This window comes from Phacochoerus africanus, chromosome 6, assembly GCF_016906955.1.
Source record: "Phacochoerus africanus isolate WHEZ1 chromosome 6, ROS_Pafr_v1, whole genome shotgun sequence".
Lineage (NCBI taxonomy): Eukaryota > Metazoa > Chordata > Mammalia > Artiodactyla > Suidae > Phacochoerus > Phacochoerus africanus.
Genome location: NC_062549.1, coordinates 16,164,596 through 16,188,677, shown reverse-complemented (window position 1 = coordinate 16,188,677; position 24,082 = coordinate 16,164,596). Strand labels below are relative to the sequence as shown.

At 44.9% G+C, this 24,082-nt stretch overlaps 1 protein-coding gene and 1 non-coding gene across 10 annotated transcripts in view; one reads left to right on the top strand and one right to left on the bottom strand.

Annotated features, from left to right (window-relative positions):
• TBC1D31 (TBC1 domain family member 31) overlaps positions 1–11,586 on the top strand; it is a 77,446-nt gene extending 65,860 nt beyond the window's left edge. For 4 of the 9 annotated variants that reach the window (XM_047783332.1, XM_047783325.1, XM_047783330.1 and 1 more), the window contains 3 exons: positions 239–374; positions 9,168–9,263; positions 11,229–11,586. In XM_047783332.1, the coding sequence (XP_047639288.1) occupies positions 239–374; positions 9,168–9,263; positions 11,229–11,362 (366 nt within the window). In that variant the 3' untranslated portion in view covers positions 11,363–11,586. Of the gene's footprint in view, positions 1–238; positions 375–9,164; positions 9,264–11,228 lie in introns of all 9 variants that reach the window. The other 5 variants (XM_047783331.1, XM_047783324.1, XM_047783329.1 and 2 more) reach the window with 2 other exon arrangements.
• Positions 11,587–23,787: 12,201 nt separating this feature from the next.
• Positions 23,788–23,860, bottom strand: TRNAM-CAU (transfer RNA methionine (anticodon CAU)). Its single transcript has one exon. It is a non-coding gene; the product is annotated as a tRNA-Met (tRNA).
• Positions 23,861–24,082: the final 222 nt, after the last annotated feature.

Sequence of the window (24,082 nt, the reverse complement as noted above, 5' to 3'; positions counted from 1 at the left end):
GCCGCACCTGCAACCTACACCACAGCTCACGGCAACGTCGGATCCTTAACCCACTGAGCAAGGCCAGGGATCGAACCCACAACCTCATGGTTCCCAGTTGATTCATTAATGTGATTTGGGCGGGGAGATTTTTTTCTTTTTATTAAAGTGTAGTTGATTTACAATATTGTGCTAGTATCTCTGTACAGCAAAATAACTCAGTTATTTTATATGATTTTTTTCATTTATTTGTATTTAGCGGGAGGAAGCTGAGGAAAAAGACCTCCATTTGAAATCAGAAAAGAAAGCTTCTACTCTTTCAGAGGCATCTAGAAAGTGGTTTCTAGAGAAGGAGATAAATGATGCTTTACATGCTCAGCACGCATGTAATAAAGGTGAGCGTCTGAACGCTTCTGTCTCCCTCCGTCCTGCCCCACATTCACGCATCCAGTCTGGTCTCTCATCACACACGCATCCTTGAGAGGGATTTTGGCACTTTCAGTCAAATTTTACTCAGCTGAAAGGTAATCACTAGTTACCATTTTTTGGTCAGAAGAAGTGTGCTAAGGAGGTGGGCTGTTTTCAAAAACAAAAAACAGGAGTTCCCATTGTGGCTCAGGAGTAACAAACCCATCTAGTATCCATGATGGTCATGAGTTTGATCACCGGCCCGCTCAGTGGCTTAAAGATAGGGCGTTACTGTGAGCTGCAGTGTGGGTCACAGACACAGCTCAGATCCCATGTGGCTGTGGCTGTGGTGTAGGCCAGCAGCTGCAGCTCCTATTCAGCCCCTAGCCTGGGAACTTCCATATGCTACAGGCACAGCCCTAAAACGCAAAAAATTCCAACAAAAATTTCTCAGCCATTCTGTAGAATTCTGTTTTATTCCATGGTTCTGTGGTCCTTGGCATCCCCTCAATGTACTATATGATTTGTTTCCCAAGTGCTACTTCTAGTTAATTTTAGTGAATATGTGTGTTTTGCCAATAACTGAACAGTCTATTAAGGTAGCATAAGGAAACGTTACAGGAGTTCCCGTCATGGCGCAGTGGTTAACGACTCCGACTAGGAACCATGAGGTTTCGGGTTCGGTCCCTGGCCTTGCTCAGTGGGTTAAGGATCCGGTGTTGCTGTGAGCTGTGGTGTAGGTCGCAGACGTGGCTCGGATCCCGCGTTGCTGTGGCTCTGGCGTAGGCCGGTGGCTACAGCTCCGATTCAACCCCTAGCCTGGGAACCTCCATATGCCGCGGGAGCGGCCCAAGAAATAGCAACAACAACAACAACAACAAAAGACAAAAGACAAAAAAAAAAAAAAAAAGGGAAACGTTACAGAATCTAATCAAACATTAGGTTTTGGTGCAAGGCTTATAGTGGCATCCAATGAAAAATCAAAATTAAAGTTCTAAAACAGAGATGCAAGGAACTTTTACTGTATCTTGTATTGTTTCAGTCTTTTATAAAATGTATATGTCTTACTTTTAAAATAATAGCCGAATGGACCTTTTTTTTTTTTTTTTTTGTCTTTTTGCCATTTCTTGGGCCGCTCCTGCGGCATACGGAGGTTCCCAGGCTAGGGGTCTAATCGGAGCTGTAGCTGCCAGCCTATGCCAGAGCCACAGCAACTCAGGATCCGAGCCGCGTCTGCAACCTACACCACAGCCCACGGCAACGCCGGATCGTTAACCCACTGAGCAAGGGCAGGGACCGAACCCACAACCTCATGGTTCCTAGTCAGATTCGTTAACCACTGCGCCACGACGGGAACTCCCGAATGGACTTTTTAAAATAATAGCCTAATGGATGTGTAATTCACACGCCTACCATTCACCTATTAAAAGTACACAATTCAATGGTATTATTACATATTAAAAAATATATTGAGTTGTGCAGCCATCACTACGATCAATTGTAGAACATTGCCAGCGCCCTAACATGAACCCCATGGCCATTTGCAAGTCATTGTTCATTTCCTGTCACTCCGTCCAGCCCTAGCAACCCCTGATCTATTTCTGTGTCCGTAGATTTGCCTATGCAGGAATTTCATATAAATAGAATCAGAGAAGATAGGGTCTTTGTGTCTCATTTCTTTCACCTAGCGTAATGTTTGGAGGTTCAGCTATGTTGTAGCATATATCAGTACTTCATTCCTTTTGAAGGCTGAGTAATATTCCATTGTGTGGATAGTCCACATTTCGTTTATCCATTCATCAGTTGATGGACATTTGGCTTGTGTCCACTTTTTGGCTTTTATGACTAATGCTGCTCTGTTTACTTCACAGATTTGAAAAGCAAAAATAAAGGTTAGATGTTATCATTTAATTAGGCTGCTTTTGAAACCCTTTGCTACCTCTCATGCTTTAGATTTAGGTCCCAAATAGCCACCAGAGCCCTTGGGGTAAGTGGGGAATGGAATGTCACTCTTTATACAAACTAAATGTTTAAAACCTGTTTCCATAAGACACTGAACACTGGACTAGAGCTGCCATTTCTCCCTAACCCTGTCACACTTAACCCTGCATTAGAGAAAAATATCTGGAGTTCCATGATGGCTCAGCAGTTTACAGATCTGGCATCATCACTTTTATGGCTCAGGCTTAGATACCTATCCCGGGAACTTCTGAATGCTGTGGGTGAAGCCAAAAAGGAAAAACAAACAACAAAATCTTGAGGCTCTTGAAGAACCGATGGATTTAGAAATAGGAAAAGGGGAGAAACTGCAAAAAAACCTCCGCACCTCAGCAGTCTTGCTGTCTGCCGGCTCTTCCACCTCCACGCTGTCTTCCTACCCTACTGCCTACCTTTTTTCAGCACTCCTGAATCTCACCAACGAAGAGATAATGTGGTTAATAATCATGTTTTTGTTTGTTTGTTTGTTTTGGGTCTTTGGTCTTTTGTCTTTTTAGGGCCGCACCCGAAACATATGGATGTTTCCAGGCTAGAGGTAGAATTGGAGCTGTAGCTGCCGGCCTGCACCACAGCAACGTGGATCCGAGCCACAGCTCATGGCAACGCCAGATCCCTAACCCACTGAGCAAGGCCAGGGATCAAACCCACAACCTCATGGTTCCTAGTCAGATTTGCTTCCACTGCGCCAAGACGGAAACTCCCTCATTTATTTTTCAAAAGGCAAATGTGTAAGGATTTGATTATTGCCCTAATCAGGGCATATAAATTAAATCAATGTTATTTAATCCTAAAGCTGGGGGATAATCAGCTATAATTAGGAAAATGGCATTTTGAGTGGCCATGGTCAGCTTGGTTTGTCACTCAGAGCCTAGAAGGGAGGCACCAGGAAGTAGGAAACAGATGAGTGTGCCAATGGCAGATGGTTTATTTAAATTTTTGCCTTGTGTCAAATCTGTATTAGCAGTGGGGAGGAAATTCTTACTGTTTCCCAGAAGACAACTTTTGGACAAGATGAATGGCCCTCACTGCCCCTAAAATCTCAGGCCCATTGACTTAAATTGAGGCTGAATAGCCATGTGTTATAAAACATTAGTCTAGATATGTATTTAATGGCCACACCCAGGGCATCTGGAAGTTCCTGGGCCAGGGATCAAATCTGAGCTGCAATTGCACCCTTCACCTCAGCTATGGCAATGCTGGATCCTTTAACCCACTCTGCCACAGTGGGAACTCCTGGTCTAGATTTTTAATGAGCAAAAGACTTGAACACAGTTCTCTAAAGATATACAAATGGCCAATACACATATGAAAGATATTCACCTTAATTAGTCATTAGGGAAATACAAGTCAAAACCACATGAGAAAAAACTAGAAGAAATATGCAATGAGATACAAACTTCGCAATCAGCAGCATGAATATAGTAAGTGTAGGCTATGCACAAAAATAAACTAAATGGATTACAGACCCAAATGTAAGGCAAGATGCTATAAAACTCCCAGAGGAAAACAGGCAGAACACTCTTGACATAAATAGCAGCAATGTCTTTATTGATCTACCGCCTAGAGTAATGAAAATAAAAACAAAAATAAATGGGGACCTAGTTAAACTTAAAAGCTTTTGCACAGCAAAGGAAAGAAACCATAACATGAAAGACAACCCACAGAATGGAAGAAAACCCTTGCACATGAAGCAACCAACAAGGGATTCATATCCAAAATGTACAAACATCTCATGCAGCTTTATATAAAAAAATCAAAAAATGGGCAGAAAGCCTAAACAGACATTTCTCCGAAGATGGACAGATAACCAAAAAGCACATTAAAAGGTGCTCAACATTACTAATTAGAAAAATGCAAATCAAAACTACATTGAGGTATCACCCCATCATCATCTTTTGGCCATCATAAAAAAGTCTACAACTAATGAATGCTGGAGAGGGTGTGGAGAAAAGGGAACCCTCCTACACCATTGAGGAATATAAGCTGATGCAACCACTGTGGCTCTGAACTAGGCTCTGATTAGACCCCTAGCCTGGGAGCCTCCATATGCAGGGGGTACAGCCCTAGAAAAGACAAAAACAAAACCCCTAAATCTAGAACTACCATATGATCTAGCAGTCCCATTCCTGGACTCATCTCTCCAGAGAAAACCATAATTCAAAAATGTACTTGCACCTACAATAGCCAAGACATAGAAACAGCCCAAGTGTCCATCAAAGATAAACAGATAAAGATGTGTTACGTATATGTAATGGAATATAATCAGCCATAAAATAATGAAATGGGAGTTCCCATTATAGCTAAGTGGGTTTAGAACCCGACTAGTATCCGTGAGGATACAGGTTTGATCCCTGGTGTTGGGGTTAAGGATCTGGCCTTCCTGCAAACTACAGTGGAGGTCACAGATGTGACAGATCTGGCATGGCTGTGGCTGTGACATAAGCCTGCAGCTGCAACTCAGACACAGCCACTTGCCCAAGAACGTCCATGTGCCACAGATGCAGCCCTAAAAAGAAAAACAAAAAAACGAAATAATGTCATTTGCAGCAACATGGATAAACCTAGATGTTATTATACTAAGTGGAGTAAGTCAGAGGAAGACATATGATATAACTTATATATGGAATATAATAATAGAATGTGTTTATGAAACAAAACAGATTTTAAAATCAAGCTTATGATGGAATTCCCGTCATGGCTCAGCAGAAACAAATCCAACTAGGAACCATGAGGTTACGGGTTCGATCCCTGGCCTCGTTCATTCAGTTAAGGATCCGGCGTTGCCATGAGCTGTAGTATAGGTCACAGACGTAGCTCAGATCTGACAATGCTGTGGCTGTGGTGTAGGCCAGCAGCAACAGCCCCGATTAGACCCCTAGCCTGGGAACCTCCATATGCTGCAGGTGCGGCCCTCAAAAATGACAAAAGACAAAAAAATATATAAATAAAATCAAGCTTATGGTTACCAAAGGGGAAACTGGCGGGAGGGATAAATTAGGGGAAGGGGATTAACGTACACGTTACTGTATATAAAGCAGATAACTAATAAGGACCTACCGTATAGCACAGGGACATCTACTCAATATTCTGTGATAACCTATATGGGATACAGAATGGCGATATGTGTAACTGACTCACTTTGCTGTACATCTGAAACTGTTCCCGCCTCGTAAGTCATCTGTACGCCAATAACATTAAAACACAACAAGTATAGGTGAGATCACAGGAGTTGGGACAGTGCTGGTAGGAGTGTAACACGGTGCAGCTACTTTGGGAAACAGTCTGGCAGTTCCTCCAGAAGGTTACCTGTAGGGTGACTGGCCCAGTAGTTCCACTCCTAGGTATACACCCACACTGTTCCAGAATCAGTGGTGATGGCTACACAACTCTAAGTATATTAAAAACCTTAACTGTACCATTTAAAAGGGTGAATTTTAGGGCATATGAATTATCTCAGTGAAACATTTTTTAAGTGACATAGGTAAATGCTGGTTGCCAGGGAGGGCCACTGGACCAGGTTTTTAAATTCCTGGGCTTAGAGTAGTGAGAAGCCATTTCAGAGGGGAAGGATTTCGTGGTGGAGCAGGCACCCAGGCCGGATGGTGGGAATACCGGGTGCTGGTCCCAGCCTCGTGGTGAACAAAGACAAGGTTTAAATAAACTCAGCCAGAGTGACTAAGCTGTGTACCTCCGGGAAGTCAGTTTACCCACTTGCATTCATTCGTGTGCATTTATTCAGAAATGTTACTGGTCTTGAGTTTTTTCATTTGTAAAGTGAGAAGATTATAGACTAGGTGATCCTTCATTTTCTCACAGTTCTAACATTATACCTTCTGCTAAGAGACCTGAGAGTCTCTCCCACAAACATGCACACACGTGCACACATGTCCACACACACACACACGATTTTCCCTTTTTGTGGACTCACCAACCAAAAGCCTCCATGAGTTCCACTTGTATGACGTGGAACTTATTACAGGGAATTAATCAGTGGCAGAGACCTGCTGCCCTGGTGACACAGGTTAGGCCAGCTGGAGCAGAGAGCTCATGGTCAAGGAGAGTTAGAGATGCCACTGAAGAAGATGGGTGATGTGGACCTTGAGTGCCAGGCTGAGCAGTTGGGCTTCATCCTGTTTGCCAACCTGGCTGCACAGCAGAATGATTTAATTCAGTAGATCTAGGACAGAGCTAGGAAACTAGAGTTTTATTTTAAAGTTGTATAGGGGAATCTCCGTAAGCAGTGTTTGAACCACTGCTATAAGCAAAGGAGGAAGCCATAAGCTACTTGAACAGAGATGATATTTACGACACAGCCATTTGGGAGAATGAATTCCACAGCTGTGGGCTGGGTGGATTTAGGAGGACAGAGGGGAGACAACTGTCCGATCTCAGATTTGGAAGGATCTGATATGTGAATCATCTCTGCAGCATTGGTTATTCAGCTGATGCCAGCACACTGGTAGAGCTGGCGAGCTCATTACCGTATGCGGTTTTCTGCCAGTATTTTATTTAAAAGTTGTTCCTCCCTTATTTAAAGTTTCTGCTTTTCTTTTCCTTTTGCAAATTCTCTCGTTAAAAACTGTTCTCTGGTCAGAATGGCTATCATCCAAAAGTCTACAAATAATAAATGCTAGAGAGGATGTAGAGAAAAGGGAACCTTCCTCCACGGTTGGTTGGAATGTAAATTGGTGTAGCCACTGTGGAAAACAGTATAGAAATTCCTTAAACTAAGAATAGAGTTTCCATATGATCCAGCAATCCCAGTCTTGGGCATATATCCAGAGAAAACTCTAATTCAGAAAGATACACATACCCCAGTGTTCATAGCAGCACTGTTCAATCCATAGCAGGACATGGAGGCAACCTAAAACGTCCATCAACAGAGGATTGGATAAAGAAGATGTGGTACATATATATAATGGAATATTACTGAGCCATAACAAGGAATGAAATCATCTCTAGGACTGTCCATGTTGCTGCAAATAGCATTATCATACTAAGTAAAGTCAATAAGAGAAAGACAAATATCATATGATAACCACTTATATGTGGAATATTTTAAAAAGATACAAATGAAAAAAAAATAAAAAGATACAAATGAACTTATTTACAAAACAGACTTGCTGACATAGAGACAGAAAACAAACTTAGGGTTACCAAAAGGGAAAGGAGAGAGAAAATTAGGAGTTTGAGATTAAAATAGATACACTACGCATATATATTTATATAAAATAGTCAACAAGAACCTCCTATATAGCACAGGGAACTAAATTCAGTATCATAGTAATCTATAATAGAAAAGAATCTGGAAAATTATACGTGTGTGTGTAACTGAATCTCTTTGCTGTACACCTGAAACTAGCACAACATTGTAAATCCACTGTATTTCAATTTAAAAAAAAAGCTGGAGTTCCTGCAGTGGCACAACGGGATCGGAGCACTGGGACTGGGGTTAGAACCCTGGCACAGCACAGTGGGATGGAGATCCAGCGTTGCTGTAGCTGCAGCTTTGGTCACAGCTGTGGCTCAGATCTGATCCCTGGCCCAGGAACTCCGTGTGCCTCAGGGCAGCCAAAATTATATATATGTGTATATATATATATATAGAGAGAGAGAGAGAGAGTCTCTGAAGCCATTACTGCCTTTGCCACATGCCAGCCCTTCAGATATTTGGAGATGACTTTTTTTTTTTTTTTTTGTCTTTTTGCTATTTCTTGGGCCACTCCCGCAGCATATGGAGGTTCCCAGGCTAGGGGTCCAATTGGAGCCGTAGCCACCGGCCTATGCCAGAGCCACAGCAACGCGGGATCCGAGCCGCGTCTGCAACCTACACCACAGCTCACGGCAACGCCGGATCCATAACCCACTGAGCAAGGGCAGGGACCGAACCCGCAACCTCATGGTTCCTAGTCGGATTCGTTAACCACTGCGCCACGACGGGAACTCCTGGAGATGACTCTTATATTCCATTCCCCCACACCAGTTCAAAGTTCAAATTAGCTATTTTGGTAATTAGTCAAATTGTCTTAATGACTTATTGGGCTAAAACTTATGAGTTAAAACCATTAGCTGACTCTCTTGAGCCCAGGTGAGAAGCAGGCATCTTCATCAGTCACCGTGACCCAAGGGGTCTGGGCCTGACTCACAGAGGCTTGGACCCCAGTGATGAGTGTGGAAAGGAAGGGACATCCTAAGTGGTTTGAAAACCCAAAACGACTCTGGTATCTCGGAGGTAAGCTGTAGGAGTTAGGAAACAGTAAAAATTCAGCTGAAAGGTAAGTATAAATTTTGAAATAAAGGAAGTGACAATTAGGAAAAAAAAAATAGGAGACACCGGCTAGGTGTGGAACCCTGCTCTGCTTCCTGTGCTAAGAAGCTTCAGGTGCACCTTGCCTGCTGTTGCTCTGCTCTGCGGGGCATCATTGAGACGAGGCCCCGCCAGCGTAAAGCCTATAGCCATCAACTCTCAGGAGTTCTCCGGGAAGGTGTGCTAATCCCATCTCATAATCTCTCCCAACAAATGTTTTGGGCTCCCTATCCTAATATCTCTATTTGTGAGTTGTTGGCTTTTTGTTGGAGCTAAAGGTGTTTTTTAAGGGCGGCACCAAAACTTCATCTCTGCTCTTAATTCTCACTAACCGCGCTTTTCCGTGCCTTCCTAGAACAGAAAAGTAAGGGGCTTCTTATCCTTGGCAATTTTAATTTACCAGGGACCATTTGGAATTAATAAAGGCCTTCTACCCACTCCCAAACATCTTCTTTATTTTTTCACTTTATAGCAGTGGTGCCCAGGTGCTACACTGAACGTGTTGCCTCAAGCTGTTTACCTAGAAACTCAGAATTAAATGACATTTCTGCAGTGGAGTCCTCGACACAGAGTAAGTTGATGAACAAGAAAGATGTCTTCTATCCCATTAGATTGAGCAGTATTTAAACAAGACTGTGCCTTCAATGACATTTATAGCACGTTGAGGCCATTTTCCCAGAGCATTGATCATGGAAATCCTGGAGTGGAGGCAGCAGGAGTCTCAGGTTTCCGGTTGGGGAAAAACTGGGTCAGACCGAAGCCCAAGTTAGGAACGTTTGCCAGATGTCATTCAAGCGTCTCTTGGACTTTAGCGCCAGCATCGCTGCCCCGAACATTGTTGGAGGCTTCAGCAGAAGTCCGTCCCCTAACTAAATTTATGATACGAGTAACTACTTTTTACCTCCCTATGGAAAGAAGATCTCGAGATGCATTTCAAAGCTATTACAGATCTGAATTTTCTTTACTCTTCTGGGCAGGGCTCCCTCCAGCCACCACTGGAAACATGGGTCTGCCCCGGTCCCTGGGGCGGGCGCTGGGCAGCCGGCTCAGAACTGCTCAGGGCAGAGGGCGCCCTGCTGATTGGCAGACTTTTGATCTCTTGACTTGATTCAGTGGAGGTTTCAGTGTAGTTTTGGAAGGGGTGGGATGGAAACATCTTATAGAACTGCGGTCCCAGCATCAGCCCATAAAGGAGCTCACCATTTCCCTAGTAAAGTACTTGATTTGTTTTTTAAAGGAGGGGAGGGGATGGGAAACTCTGTTAAGACTTTTTTTCAACCACCTTTTTCAATAAAACTGTCATATAAATGAGCTACAACTTAAGGTCTTTGGCGTTCTTTTAGAAGAACAGATTTTTATATAACGTCCTCTAAAGTTGAGCTTTGTAAGAAATACATCTACCAACAAGTCGTGAGAGTCCAGTGTTGTGGAAAGTATCCTCGCTAACTCACACTCTCCTGTGCAGCTCTAAACTGTGTCAGGAGACGAATTAAACCCAAAGTCATCCTGAGTCAGATGAAAGGACGGGAGGTTCGCCATTCCCCTCTCTCCCGACATGTCAGAATTTAACTAGGTAACTCTAAGTATCAAAATCGAGGTGAGGACATTTGGCAAGTGGGTTATTTGGCAGCAAAACAAAACAGAAAGATGATGAAAGTTTTGTTCCTTGGAGGGAAAAACAATTTTCAGAAGTCGAAGTTATTTGAGTATGTAACTAAGTTTCAGAGAAATATATTTTTAAGATGCTTTTTCAAATTCCTTACTAGCGCCTCTAAGTCAATCTGAAATGACTGTTACACTTGGACACAATGTTTTTTAGGTTTTGTGGGGTGGGGGGGTTGTATGTTTAGGGCCACACCCACAACATATGGAGGTTCCCAGGCTAGGGGCCAAATGGGAGCTGTAGCCACCAGCCTACACCACAGTTCACAGCAACCCCAGATCCTTAACCCACTGAGCAAGGCCAGGGATCACACCCGCCTCCTCGTGGATACTAGTCCAGTTCGTTGCTGCTAAGCCATGACAGGAACTCCCATTGTAACGTTCTAATCTTGATTTTGAACCCTGCCTGTGTTGACCACTGTAAAAAGCCTGTGATTATTTATTTGTATTTAATTAGGAAGTGGTTATGGTGCCCATTTCCCAATGTTAATTTTGGCGACTTGGAATTTTTCTCACTACAGTAATCATCATAGTGGAGAAACTTACTATTGCCAAAGAACTCAGATTCTCTCCTTGGACAAGCTTTCTTCCTAATTTAAAAGATCATCTGTATCCCCAAATCAAATTTTAAAAAAAGGCTTCGTAACCAAAAGCAGATAAACTCTCTAATAGCATGTATTCAATTCAGCAAATAAATATTTGACTTGTAAATGGGACCACATGCAGCCAGCTGACATGTTAGGCTTTTGTTTAGGAAACTTGGCGTTTACAATCTTGATTGCATTGTTAATTTTTGCAGCATATATACCTTTAAAACCAATGCTGTACCATTGCTAAAATTAACTATGGTTCATTTAAAATTTTTGTTCTTAAGGTTCGTTAAACCAAAGAAAAGCATACTGGGACAGCATGGAACCAGATGTTATGGCAAGAGTGAGAAATCTCCGCCAGAGACTCGCCACCCAGGCTCGGAACAGATGTCAGACGCCTCACCTTTTGGCTACATAGGAGGCTGAGGACCTTGAGACGGTCAAAGAGCGAGATGCTTATTTTGCAATCAGTGATGCTGATTTTTCAGATTATTTATTTTAAATTCCTATAAGATCAACTTTTTGTATGAAAAATGTGTATATAAAAATGATGTGTTATATTTAATGCTGATGCTTTGGGACATGTAAATGGCTTCTTATACTTTTCACAATTAAAAAAAAAAAACCTTTGAAACTTTTAAAGATTTGTCCTAGGCCCTTTTGGGTTGCAAAGACCAGCATAAACCTCGGGAACTTTAGTTGCTGAGGTTTCATTTTAAAGATAAATGGAGAAATAAAGAAGACACCATCTCCACAACTGTGCAGCCAGAACTGAGCTTCAACTCGGCAGCAGCTCCAGAACCCCAGCAGCGAGGAGGAGCCCACCTGACAGCCCTCCGTGCCCCCAGCAGCTGGACCCGCCCTTTGCCAGTGATCCCGCTGCTCTCACAGCGCCCCTGCTCCTGTCTCTGCCTCTCCTGACAGCACGGGCTCTTGACCCTGCAGCAGGGCTGCCCCTGGCTTCATCATCTTGGCAAGTTACTTGCCTGAACCCATTGCTAAGAGGGGAGTAGAGGAGTTCCCTGGTGGTGCAGCAAGTTAAGGACCCGGCACTGTCACTGCTGCGGCTGAGGTTGCTGCTGTAACGCAGGTTCAATCCCTGGCCCACGAACTTCCACCTGCCACAGGCATGACCAAGAAATGAAAAATAAATAAAAGAGTAGCAACAGCACATGGTCTTGATGTGACGATTAAATAAGATAATGGACATCAAGTTCCTAGGAGGTACTTAACATGTGGTGCACAGAACAGAAAAGTTGGTGGGTTTTTTTTTTTTAGTTGGGGCGCAGTCACAAAGCATGACCTTAATGGTGAACCTAATGTTCCGTTTTGTCCCAAGTCCCAAGATAAAATCCCATCACTTCGTGAGGCCCTGGTTTCCCAAGGGTGCTTCCTGCAGCCTCATTTTCTTTCTGTTTTCAGGTCGTCACAAACATAGCTTTGTGGGCCAGGCTCGTGTGTTTGGCAACAGAAAGCCACTGGATATGAAATATTTTGGGTGTGAGAGGAACTTTGGTGAGCTAGAAACTGCTCACCTTAAAAGCATTCGAATTTAAAATACTGCGATTCTCTGGCAGCCAGAAACAGTTGTATGTTGCCAGTTTGTGAGCTGTGCCTCAGGTCCTCTTTTACTAGAATTTAGACACCCCCCCCCCCCCCCCCCCGCAACACACACACTCTTGTAGTATTACAATAGGCCCTTGGTAAAGAAGTTTCTGTTCATCCAATCAAAGTGAGTTATTCGTGCTTTAAACCACATGTAGTTCTTTTTACTACTGTCTTCCATCCAGTTCTCCCTGAGCCTACGCTCTCCCAGTAACCATCCTGATAAAGTCACTGCCTTAGCAGAGTTCAGGTACTTAGTCTCTTCGGTCATGTGGGTTTGGTTGCTGTGTTAAAGGTTATCATCATAGTGGAATATGGCCGTAATTTCTCAATAATATAAATTCTCTGGGAATTGAATGAAGATTGAGGTTGGATCAAATTCTTCCCACGCTCCATTCACAAAGGTTTTCTCCAGTACTCCCTTCGGTTAGGTAAAGAATAGCAGTTCCTAAAGGCTTTTTCTTCTGTGTCATATTCATGAGGTTTCTTTCTGGTGTGACTTATACAGCGGATAAATGTGGGGCTTCAGCCAAATCCCTCTTCACGTCAGCTCCCCTGAATCTCAGTGTGAATTCAGTGGTGTGGAAAATGTTAGTAACTTGGTGAAAGCCCTTCTCACGTTTATTACATTCACACGGTCTTTCTCTGGTATGAATTCGGATGTTGAGCAAGATGAGAGCATTTGCTAAAGGCCTTTCCACAGCGACCCCACACTGACCATTACAGCAGTAATGCTGACTGCAAGGACTGCCAAAGGCTTCCTTTATCACCACGGAAGCACTAGACACAGATTTCTTTTTCATTCCTTTTAGGGCCGCAGCTGTGGCATATGGAAGTTCCTGGGCTCAGGGAGAATCAGAGCTGCAGCTGCCAGCAACATCACAGCCACAGCAACCCGGGATCCAAGTCTCATCTGCAAGGCCAGATCCTTAACCTATTGAGCGAAGCCAGGGAGCAAACCTTTGTCCTCATGGGCGCTACTCGGGTTCAAAACCTGCCGAGCCACAACGGAAACTCCTTGACACAGATTCTTAATGTTTCATCTCAGATCAGTCTGGGTCCAATCAGATAAACCACATCATTTAGACAAAACATTTTAATATAAAGTTATTAAATCATACTAAATGTTAAATCAGGAGTTCCCGTCGTGGCGCAGTGGTTAACGAATCCAACTAGGAACCATGAGGTTGTGGGTTCGATCCCTGCCCTTGCTCAGTGGGTTAAGGATCCGGCATTGCTGTGAGCTGTGATGTAGGTTGCAGATGCGGCTCGGATCCAGCGTTGCTGTGGCTCTGGCGTAGGCTGGTGGCTATAGCTCCGATTCGACCCCTAGCCTGGGAACCTCCATATGCCGCGAGAGCGGCCTGAGAAATGGCAAAAAGACCAAAAAAAAAAATTAAAAAAAAAAAAGTTAAATCATAATAGGGGAGTAGCTAAAGATGTTGGAGAAGACTATAGGGTGCCCAGGGCAGAGGGAGAGAACCCAGGGAGCCCTTCCCTCTCCAAGGCTCAGGTTCTCACTGTGTTGGACAAGGTCAGACCACTGGGCAGTGGAGGGGGTAGTGGGCTGCCCAGGCCAGAGCTGACCCATAGGCCCAGGTAGCAGGAAGTACATCTCCAGAGTACACGCTATCCAAGGCTGCTGGGTGGAAGCTCGTAGGAAGTCAGGACCCCGAGGGTTGTCAATGTGCTGTGTGATCCGGTGTGTGCACTGGCCTTGTCGGGAGGGAGAGGTTCGAGGGGAGACACACCCTGGGCCCCAGGCAAACTGAGGTTGGAAGGCAGGTGCTCAGAGCACCTGAGGGTACTGCGGCTGGTGCCAGACCTGAACATGTCATGTCCATTGGAAGGTCCACAGCAAAGGGGTCATCAGGCTGTGCGCTCAGCCCATGCCAGGACAGAGCACCGCAGGCGTCTTACAACCGCTATGGAAAACAGTATGAAAGTTCCTCAGAAAACTAAAATCAGAATTACCATATGACCCATCAAGCCCACTCCTGGGCATATGTTCAGAGAAGACTATAATTTGCAAAGATCCATGCACCCAGTGTTCATTGCAGCACTATTTACAATACTTAAGACATGGCAGCAACCTAAATGTCGACAGAGGAATGGACGAAGAAGATGTGGTACATTTGTACAATGGAATATTACTCAGTCATAAAAAAGAATGAAATAATGCCACTTACAGCAACATAGATGGACCTAGAGATTATCATACTAAGTGAAGAAAGTAAAACAAATATCATGATATGTAGAATCCCCCCAAAATGATATATATGAACTCATTTACAAAACAGAAACAGACAGACCTTGAAAACAAACTTACGGTTACCAAAGGGGACAGGTTGAAGGGAGGGAGGGATTGGGGGTTTGGGACTGACGTATGCACACTATTGTACACAGAATGTACAGGTCAATAGGGGCTTGCTGTAGAACACAAGGAACTCTCCCCAATATTCTATCATAACCTATATGGGAAAGTCATCTGAAAAAGAATGGATATGTGTATATATGTATAACTTAATGACTTCGTTGTAGAACAGAAATTATGACAGCATTATAAATCGACTATACTTCAACAAAACTTGGAAGGAAGGAGGAGTTCCCGTTGTGGCTTAGTGGAAACGAACCCCTATCCATAAGGATGTAGGTTCTATCCCTGGCCTCGCTCAATGGGTTAAGGATCCTGCATAGCCATGAGCTGCCATGTAGGTCACAGATGCGGCTTAGATCCTGCAGCTTCAGCTCTGCAGCTTCAGCACTGATCCAACCCCTGTTTAGCCTGGAGGTGCCGCAGGTGCAGCCCCAAAAAATCAAAAGAAAAAAAAAAAACCTTGGAGGGAAGGAAACAGCAAGCAGCACATGTGAGCCAGGAAGAGACACCCCATTCCTTCCAGCAATGACCTCCAGCGCCCTCTACTGCCAGCCTAGCACCTGGGCACAATGTAAAGAGAAATGCTTGAAATCCGAGGTTGCAGAGCAGACACTGATGAGTGAATTCCGAGCTCAGAGGCCATAAATTGATCACAGCACTCTCATGCAATTGAAAGTGGACCGAAGAGTTTACTTGGCTGGTCGACAGAAATGCAGACTCAGTGTTGGCCTCTTTTTAATCACACTGAGACGGCATCATGTAGATGAAGTTATCCGAAAGCTTAGGGACATAGGAAAGCAAGAGTGGACTTTCACATAGGAACGTCTCACTCTCTTCCAAGCTACGTGCTCAGCCGCAAAGACACTCCCTTCTTAAGGCGCTGTGAGTAAAGGGAGAATTGGCAAATTTGAACAACTCTGTGGGCCGAGATGCTCATTGATGTTCTTCCTGATTCTAGTGGGGATGATGGGATTTCACTAGCAGAGGCCAAGCGGTCGTGGTTTAACTACCAAAGGAAACTATTTACAGCTGCAGGCAGCCGAGAAGTATTAAGGGATTTGGGGCCATTGGTGATGATGTTGTCCCTAAGAATGAAACAGGCTGCCTACTAAAATGCTGTTTGATATATGTAATGGGATAGCTTAAGATACAGTGGCCCCAAACCTGACTTGAGTCGCTGTTAGCAAACCAAATTTAGGTCCGATCACCCTTGTGCAGTGACGCCAATCTACTGACACCACGGTGTGGGGAAAGAAAGTACAGAACGCCCAGCCAGGAGTCCAGGCAGCTAGTGCCTTTAAGACCCAAGCTCCCCAGTGGCTTCCAGGAAAAGGTCTTAAAAACAGGGGGAGGGAGGCGGGTGGCAGGGTGGGTGATCCGCTCAGACCTTCTTCTGATGGGTTGGTGGTGAGGTCATCAGGAGTCAACATCAACCTTCTGGTTCCAACTAGTCTGGGGACCACATGCTTGTGGGCAGCAAACAGTTAACTTCTTCCACCTAATGGGGGTTTCAGTCACTGCAAAGTAGATCAAAGGATATGACCTATAGCCCTTGAGGACGAGGTAGAGGTCCTTGACTTTGTTAAATGGCTAAACTATTATTTTGTCTTGTGTGACTGTTTTGCTTTGCTTCTGTGTTCTCACTTCTTTGATTAGATTTATTCTTTGGAACTTGGGAAGACCTAGGAGGCTAAAGGTTTTCGGCAAACATGAGGCAGGTGGAGGACACAGGGGTCTGTCCCAGGAAGGCCCCAAAGGGTCCTACTCAGTTAGATCACCACAATGGAGAGCCACACCTGTCACTGATTTTCCAAACCCAAGCTCATCCCCAGATTCAGAGCCTGTTGATTGAAGGGAAGACCGAGTCCCCTTGGTGAAGGACCCTGCAGCTGTGAATGCTAAATATCTATGTTGTAAATAATCCCTCAGGCCTTTCCAAAGGGACCCATTGGCACTAACTGGAAAGACTGGCTGGTGGGAAAAAGCAAACATCCAGCCCCTTCAGGGATAATTAGACATTGGCTGTAAAAGGACGCTAATTACTGAACCCACCAATGCCAGAGCTAACAGTGGTCAGGTGATAAAGGAGCCTTGGGCCACTCTGAATTACAGTGAATGCACTAAGACCATGAAATCAACTGTGGTGACTTTCCAAGTACCTGATTGTGTAATTGGGACAAACATAATTTGACAAAGGGCAGAATCTCTTTGCAGGCACCATGACCCACTGAGTCAAGGTCCTCATGGTACAAAGAGCCAAGTGAAAGCCTTTGAAAGCCCTCGCTACCAGGATAGCAACCCCAAAGGATTATCCCATCCCTGATGGAGAACTGCAGAGATCAGCGTGCCATCAAAAAGTTGAAGGATGAAGGGCTGGTTAGAGCCATCACTGTCACTGAGTCCAAGCTGGTATTCCTCCCCACACAACAGGCCAATAGATGGAGAGAGGAGTTGTTGGGGAAGGAATAGCAATGTTATCTGGAAAGTCAGCAGACCAAGAAGATGGTGGACTTTCGTCCCAAAGAACCATCTTGCCTGAGTTAGAATTCAGGCTTCTTTACACTAAAAGGGGGGGGGGGTTAAAATCAAACATTTCTGGGTTCTGCTCAGGCTCCATAGGGGAGATGCTAATTTCTCCCTTCCCGCAGGCATTCACAGGTGGGCCTGCTCAGAATGTTTCCTGTGGGCTAAACAAAGGTATTCCAGCTTAATGCTCATTACCTGGGAGGCAGGGTTCCCAGAGATGGGCCATTATGTGTCATTTAAGGTTATAGGCAACATCCCTTTAGTGATTAACTTGTAATGGAACACAAAGTTTCTTCCCTATTACACTTTCCCACTTTTAAGGTCCATCCCATAATCTTTTTTTTGGGGGGAGTGTCTTTTTAGGACCACATCCATGGCATATGACCTTCCCAGGCTAGAGATCCAATTGAAGCTGTAGCGACCAGCCTATGCCAGAGAGACAGCAACGCTGGATCCGAGCCACATCTGTGACCTACACCACAGCTCACGGCAATGCCGGATCCTTAACCCACTGAGCGAGGGCAGGGATTGAACCCACATTCTCATGGATGCTAGTTGGGTTCCTGAGCCACAACAGGAACTCCAATATCCATCCCATCATCTCGTGGAAGAGATGAAGACCAAGCTGGCTCCGTCCTACTGAACAGGTGATATTCCTTAGAATCTGCAGTCAGTCCTTTTCTATCTCCAATTATTTGAACTCGATGAAACCCCCTTAACACTTTGTCAAATTTGTAACTGAACTTGGGTGTTGGGTTCCAGTTCCCAATATATATGCTAAATTCCTGTGCTCTTTATTTGGACAAAACTCAACAAGGTGGTTGACCCTTCTCCTGCTATAATGAAACTACCATCTTCTGCCGTTGGCTAGGCAGACCCGTGAACCGAGATTAGTGCAGTGCTAAGTTTTAACATAAGTGGCAACTGCTAGGTCTTTCAGAGCATTTATAGTTTCCCCACCCAGGAAGACACCTGGAACGGCCTACCCTACAATAATTCAAAAGGGCTTAATTTAAGCTTGTTTCTGGGTACCACTGAGCCATAGCAAAGCAACTGGCAAGGCCTTATCCTAAATTAAATTAGTCTCTTAACACATTTTAACAATGTTCCTTTTTTTTTTCTCTGCAGCATATGGAGGCTCCCAGGCTCAGGGTCGAATCAGAGCTGTAGCTGCCAGCCTACACTGCAGCCAGAGCAACGCCAGATCCAAGCCGCATTGCAACCTACACTATAGCTCACAGCAATGCTGGATCGTTAACCCACCGAGCGAGGCCAGGAATCGAACCTGCATCCTCATGGATGCTGGTCAGATTTGTTTCTGCTGAGCCATGACTGGAATGCCAACAATGCTCCTTTAAATGCAAGGTTCATTTTCTTGGTTTTCCCGGTTAATTGTGGTCTCCAGGATGAAAGCAGTGCGATGTCTCAGTCCACATCTGGGGATAACTTCCCCAAGGAGGGCCTTTATCCGCTGCAGAGATTTTCCCTCACGTGGGATGTGCTTCCACCTATCCTGACACCAGCAGGTTATCTGATATTTCTTGCAGCTGGACGCATTGGAGTCAAGCCTATTTGCCCGTCCTCAGTGGAGGACGTTCTTCTGTGTTGAGATCCCCATTTGGGGAGGTCTGACGGCTGCCTTGGGGTTGTTTTTAGCACAAACCATGCAATTCTGGGTGACTCGCTGGATAGTCTTTTGTAAGTTAAGGCCCATTCTATGTACATTGGGGTCCACCGTGAGGTGGCATCTCTCCCATAATGGCTGCAATTGTGAACGTGCTGCCACCCAGCATCCAAGAGCATCCGGCATCAAAATCACCCTGCACCCCATTTCCAGCCCCGAGACGTGTGATCCAAGTGAAAGCCTCTCTTTGTCCTTTGCTGAATACACTGGCTGGTATTTTGACAAGTCAATCTGTAGGAGAAATGATTGCCTCAGACATTGGTTTAGATAAGATGTCCCAGCACACTTATTTTTTTTTTATTTTTATTTATTTATTTTTTGGCCACACTCATGGTATACGGATTCAAACCACGGTATATATTCAAACCAAGCCAGGGTTTGCTGAATACACTGGCTGGTATTTTGACAAGTCAATCTGTAGAAGAAGTGATTGCCAGGGTTTGAAGCCCAGCTACAGCTGCAACCTATGCCACAGCTATTGGCAACAGCGGATCCTTAACCCACTGCACCAGGCTGGGGATCGAACCATGTAGTTTAGCAAACCAAACAAGCCTCATTAGTTTAATATTCCTCTCTCGGAGATGGACAGAAAACAAACAATTTGAGGTGTTCCAGGGACCCTTTGGAAAACCTCAAAGTTAGCTAGAGGTCAAATGAGCTTCACGTAGAATTTGATCTTTGGAAAGTTTTTCAAAAATATTAAAAAATCCTAAAACACTTGGTCAAAGAGAATGGCAGGGCCCTGTGAAGCAACACTCCTTCACTTAACCGGGAATGATAAAAGATCTCAATAGCGAACACAGATCACTTAGAAACTCACAATTACCAAAAGCAGTGCAGTATTTTCAGAAAACTTTGTTCTCTTAGAGAACCAAAATGAGATTTTGTACCACCTTATCTCTAAATTTTTTTTTTGTCTTTTTGTCTTTTTGCCATTTCTTGGGCTGCTCCTGTGGCATATGGAAGTTCCCAGGCTAGGGGTCTAATTGGAGCTGTAGCCACTGGCCTACTCCAGAGCCACAGCAACGTGGGATCCGAGCCGCGTCTGCAATCTACACCACAGCTCACGGCAACACCGGATCCTTAACCCACTGAGCAAGGCCAGGGAGTGATCCTGCAACCTCCTGGTTCCTAGCCAGATTTGTTAACCACTGCGCCACGACAGGAACTCCTAAAATTCATTTTCTTAATTAAGTTCAACCTCATCTTAGCCAATCCTGCCCATGCATAAACTCTTCCAGTGTTCCTGCTCCACGAAACTTCCCCAACTTTCTGTATCATATAAAAGCATCCCTTACTTTCTTTTCCATTCAGAAAGAACCAGCTCAAGGACAAAACTGCCTTTTCCCCTTTAACAAAATGCATTTTCACTCCTCATTCCTTCTTTGCTGAAAACACACACCCTACATCTTTGCATACTGCAATGTTTCCCTTATAATCTTTTAACTTTTAAATCTGGGAGTTCCCGTCCTGGTTCATCGGAAATGAATCTGACCAGCATCCATTAGGACGTAGGTTTGATCCCTGGCCTTGCTCAGTGGGTTAATGACCTGGCACTGCCGTGAGCTGTGGTGTAGGTCGCAGATGTGGCTCGGATCCCACATTGCTGTGGCTGTGGCGTCGGTCAGTGGCTACTGCTCCAATTTGACTCCTAGCCTGGGAACCTCCATATGCCATGGGTGCAGCCCGCCTCCCCCCAAAAAAACCCGCCTTAATCTGCAATGAAAATCAAGAAACAAGAACTGCGAACTGTCATACCAGCATTTCCTGGCTGACAAACTTATGCTTCAGTCTCCCTCTCCCAAGAAGGCAAAGGCAGGTAAACTTAGACCTGACCAGCAATTAATGTTCCAGTATTTTATCCTATTTGAAAGGACGCAGATAGCCAATGAATTCTCTTCATTCGACTTTTAGTTTCAGTTACAAAAATCTGAAGAGTATATTAGATATTCCCCAAACACAATTATTCCTATAGAGTCTACTTAAAATTCTCACCTCATTTACCTCTATTTACTTAAAAGCTTTTTATTTTTCTTACTGACAAACTTTGTAACAGGACTAATAAAGTTTTATTATTATAGAAAATAATTTGATTGCTAGTAAACCTAGATACAATAAAAGTATTATACCTAATGTTGATGACTCTAAAGATATGTTTGTATTAGTCAAACCAATAAGCTTAAACAAACTTTAGTACCAGGTATTAAGTCAATACTGAATATTTCCTACATCATGTGAAACTGAAATTCATTCTGGCCAGTTTCTTCCATATTTGAGCATTTACATAAGCACTTGATTTCCTTTAAGCCAGTTAAATAGAGCTCTTTTACACATTAATTTTGGCCATGTCATACGTCTATAACACACATGCAAGCACACAAACACAAGGATGTCATAGTTCCCATAGTTCCAAAATTTCAGCCACGAATCAGTTACAAAAGAGCTTGAATTCAAATCGGGTTTCTGACAGATGGGAAAAGTCAAGGTCACCTATCTAGAAACTAATACTAATGGAAATAGGACTAATATTCATGGAAAAGACACTTCTGTTTCTGTCTGTAGCTTTGGGTCATTTAGGAATTAAATGGGACGTCTCTCCTCTTCCTGGGAATGTCTCACTCTTGGGCAAGAACAGACAGGTTTTTATTTTTACTCCACTTGACATCAATAAGAGTTGTAAATATCACAAAGCTGATTTGGCTGTAAAAGGAGAAGTACCGAATGAAATGAAAAACCCAAAGAACGAAGAGAAAAATCCTAAATAAACCCTCAAGCTTCATCTTGGGGTTTTTATAGAGCAGTGACAGGAGACCACAAATGATATGATTAACACAGCAAAGGTAGCAGGACCAGGTGCACAGGGTCCCAGGAGAACCCTGCCTACACCCCCTGCAGAGATGCTAGAAGTACTGGGGCCACGCATTGTACAATAAAATATAACCTTCCTCTCACCCATGAGTTCATACCTGTAATCAGATCACTTTACCCAAAATACACCTTGGAAGGCTTTCTATAGGGATAGTTGAAACAATCCCCATTTTTAAAGACAGAAATTCAAGACAAGCAAAACACAAACTGCAAATGCTAGGATCCAAAGAAACAAAGGAACCGGTTCACAAATCAGGTAAAATTCCAACAACTCTTTCCTATCTCCAACAGGGTACCCCACTCAAATACAGAATACATTGGCTTATTCCAAAGAAAAATCCCCAAACAGAGGAAATAAAGTTCCCAGCTAGGTACATGGGGAGGGACTTACCCTACTGTAAGCTTCCAAGTGTTGAATCCTTCCTGCAACTGCCAAGCACTGGGGTGGGGAAGCGGCAGGTACTTGCAGGGCCTTTTGAAGGGAAGCTCCTTAGGACAAGTGGTCCCGGCAGCTGCTAAGGTTACTCAACTGGGGAGGCTAGTGGAAGGGTAGGCCAATAAATGGAGAGAGGGGTTATTGGGGGGAAGGAAGAGTGACTTTATTTGAAAAGCAAGCTAGACCCAGAAAATGATGGACTCCTCTTGGAAAGAACTTTCTTGCCTGAGTGAGAATTCAGGCTCCTTTTTACTAAAAGAGGAGGGAGTAAAGCCAAATATTTCTGGGTTCTGCTCAGCCTGGCAAGGGATGTGTTAGTTTCTTCCTCCCTGCAGGCATTCACAGGTGGGCCTGGTCAGGATGTTTCCTGTGAGCTAAACAAAGGTGTTTCAGCTTAACACTTACCACCTGGGTAGCCCGGGTCCCAGGGATGGGCCATTAGGTGCAATTTAAATTTATAGGCAACATCCCTTTAGTGATTAACTTAGAATACAAAGGCGCTTCCCTATTACTTCACAACTCAATTAATTTGCTACTTGACCTGTGCAGAATGGCTGAATTGTCAGATATGTGATTGGTGGTCACTGCAATGCAGCAACTGTTTCAGATGCAGCGTCAGCACTGCCCCTGTCACATTATGCTGCCTGCTAGGCCTTCCTAAGACCTGATCACCCCAGACGTGATCACTTCTTGCCGCTTCCCAGCTCTGCAGCCCAAATTCCTCACCATAGTTTTCAGCACACTGCACTATGGTGGCCTCTCATCACTGTGCCCCCCACTTCCCACAGTCCCCTAGACCCACCCTTCCCTGGGGCCAGGTGTCAATAAACAAGACCCTCCCCGGGGGGCCGTGGATTCTAGTCACTGCCCTGGGACCTCCCTTAGAGGGCTTTGCACCCAGAGGCGCCCTCCTGGGCCGCAAGCGCCCCCCGGGACCCCCTCGCTTAGGGCTGAGCACATCCGCAGCGACAGGACCCAAGAGCCAGGGCAGGGCTCCGGGTGGAGGGTGGGATGGCAAGAGTGCGTGCTCCTCCTGGGCACCGGGGCTGCAGCGCTCATAAAGGGCTCTTCCCGAGAGGCTCACCCAGGGATCACCCCACCACGCGAGAGTGGGCTTATCGTCACGCTCCGGCCTTTCAATGCTCCCAGTTGGGTGTTCTGGACCCAGGACGCCAGGGGCGGCAGGGTGGCGAAGCAGAGAACGCAGATGGCCCCGGAAGCGAGGGCAACACGCTGGTGACCCCAGGGAATGAAAGGGCGGACGCCAGAAATCTCCGGTTCACCCACAAGCAAATAAATCCCTTCTTTCCTAGCAGGAGGAAAGGCCTGGAGGGAACAAAAGTACTGTGCCCCGTGTGAGGATCGAACTCACGACCTTCAGATTATGAGACTGACGCGCTACCTACTGCGCTAACGAGGCACCTACTAGCAACTTCCGGGAGTAGGATAATGAGGCTTCCGAGGCGGCCCGGTGCGCATGCCCAGAAAAATGCGATTTTTTTTTTTTTTTTTTCCCTCCACTGTGTCGCTGGCCTCCGACGCTCGGAATTCCGAGATCCGGCGCCTGCCTGAGTCAAACCGCCCACTCCGCTCGGGTCTTCTTCCGCCTGCCTGCCTGCTTATCAACCATCAAACACAGCGG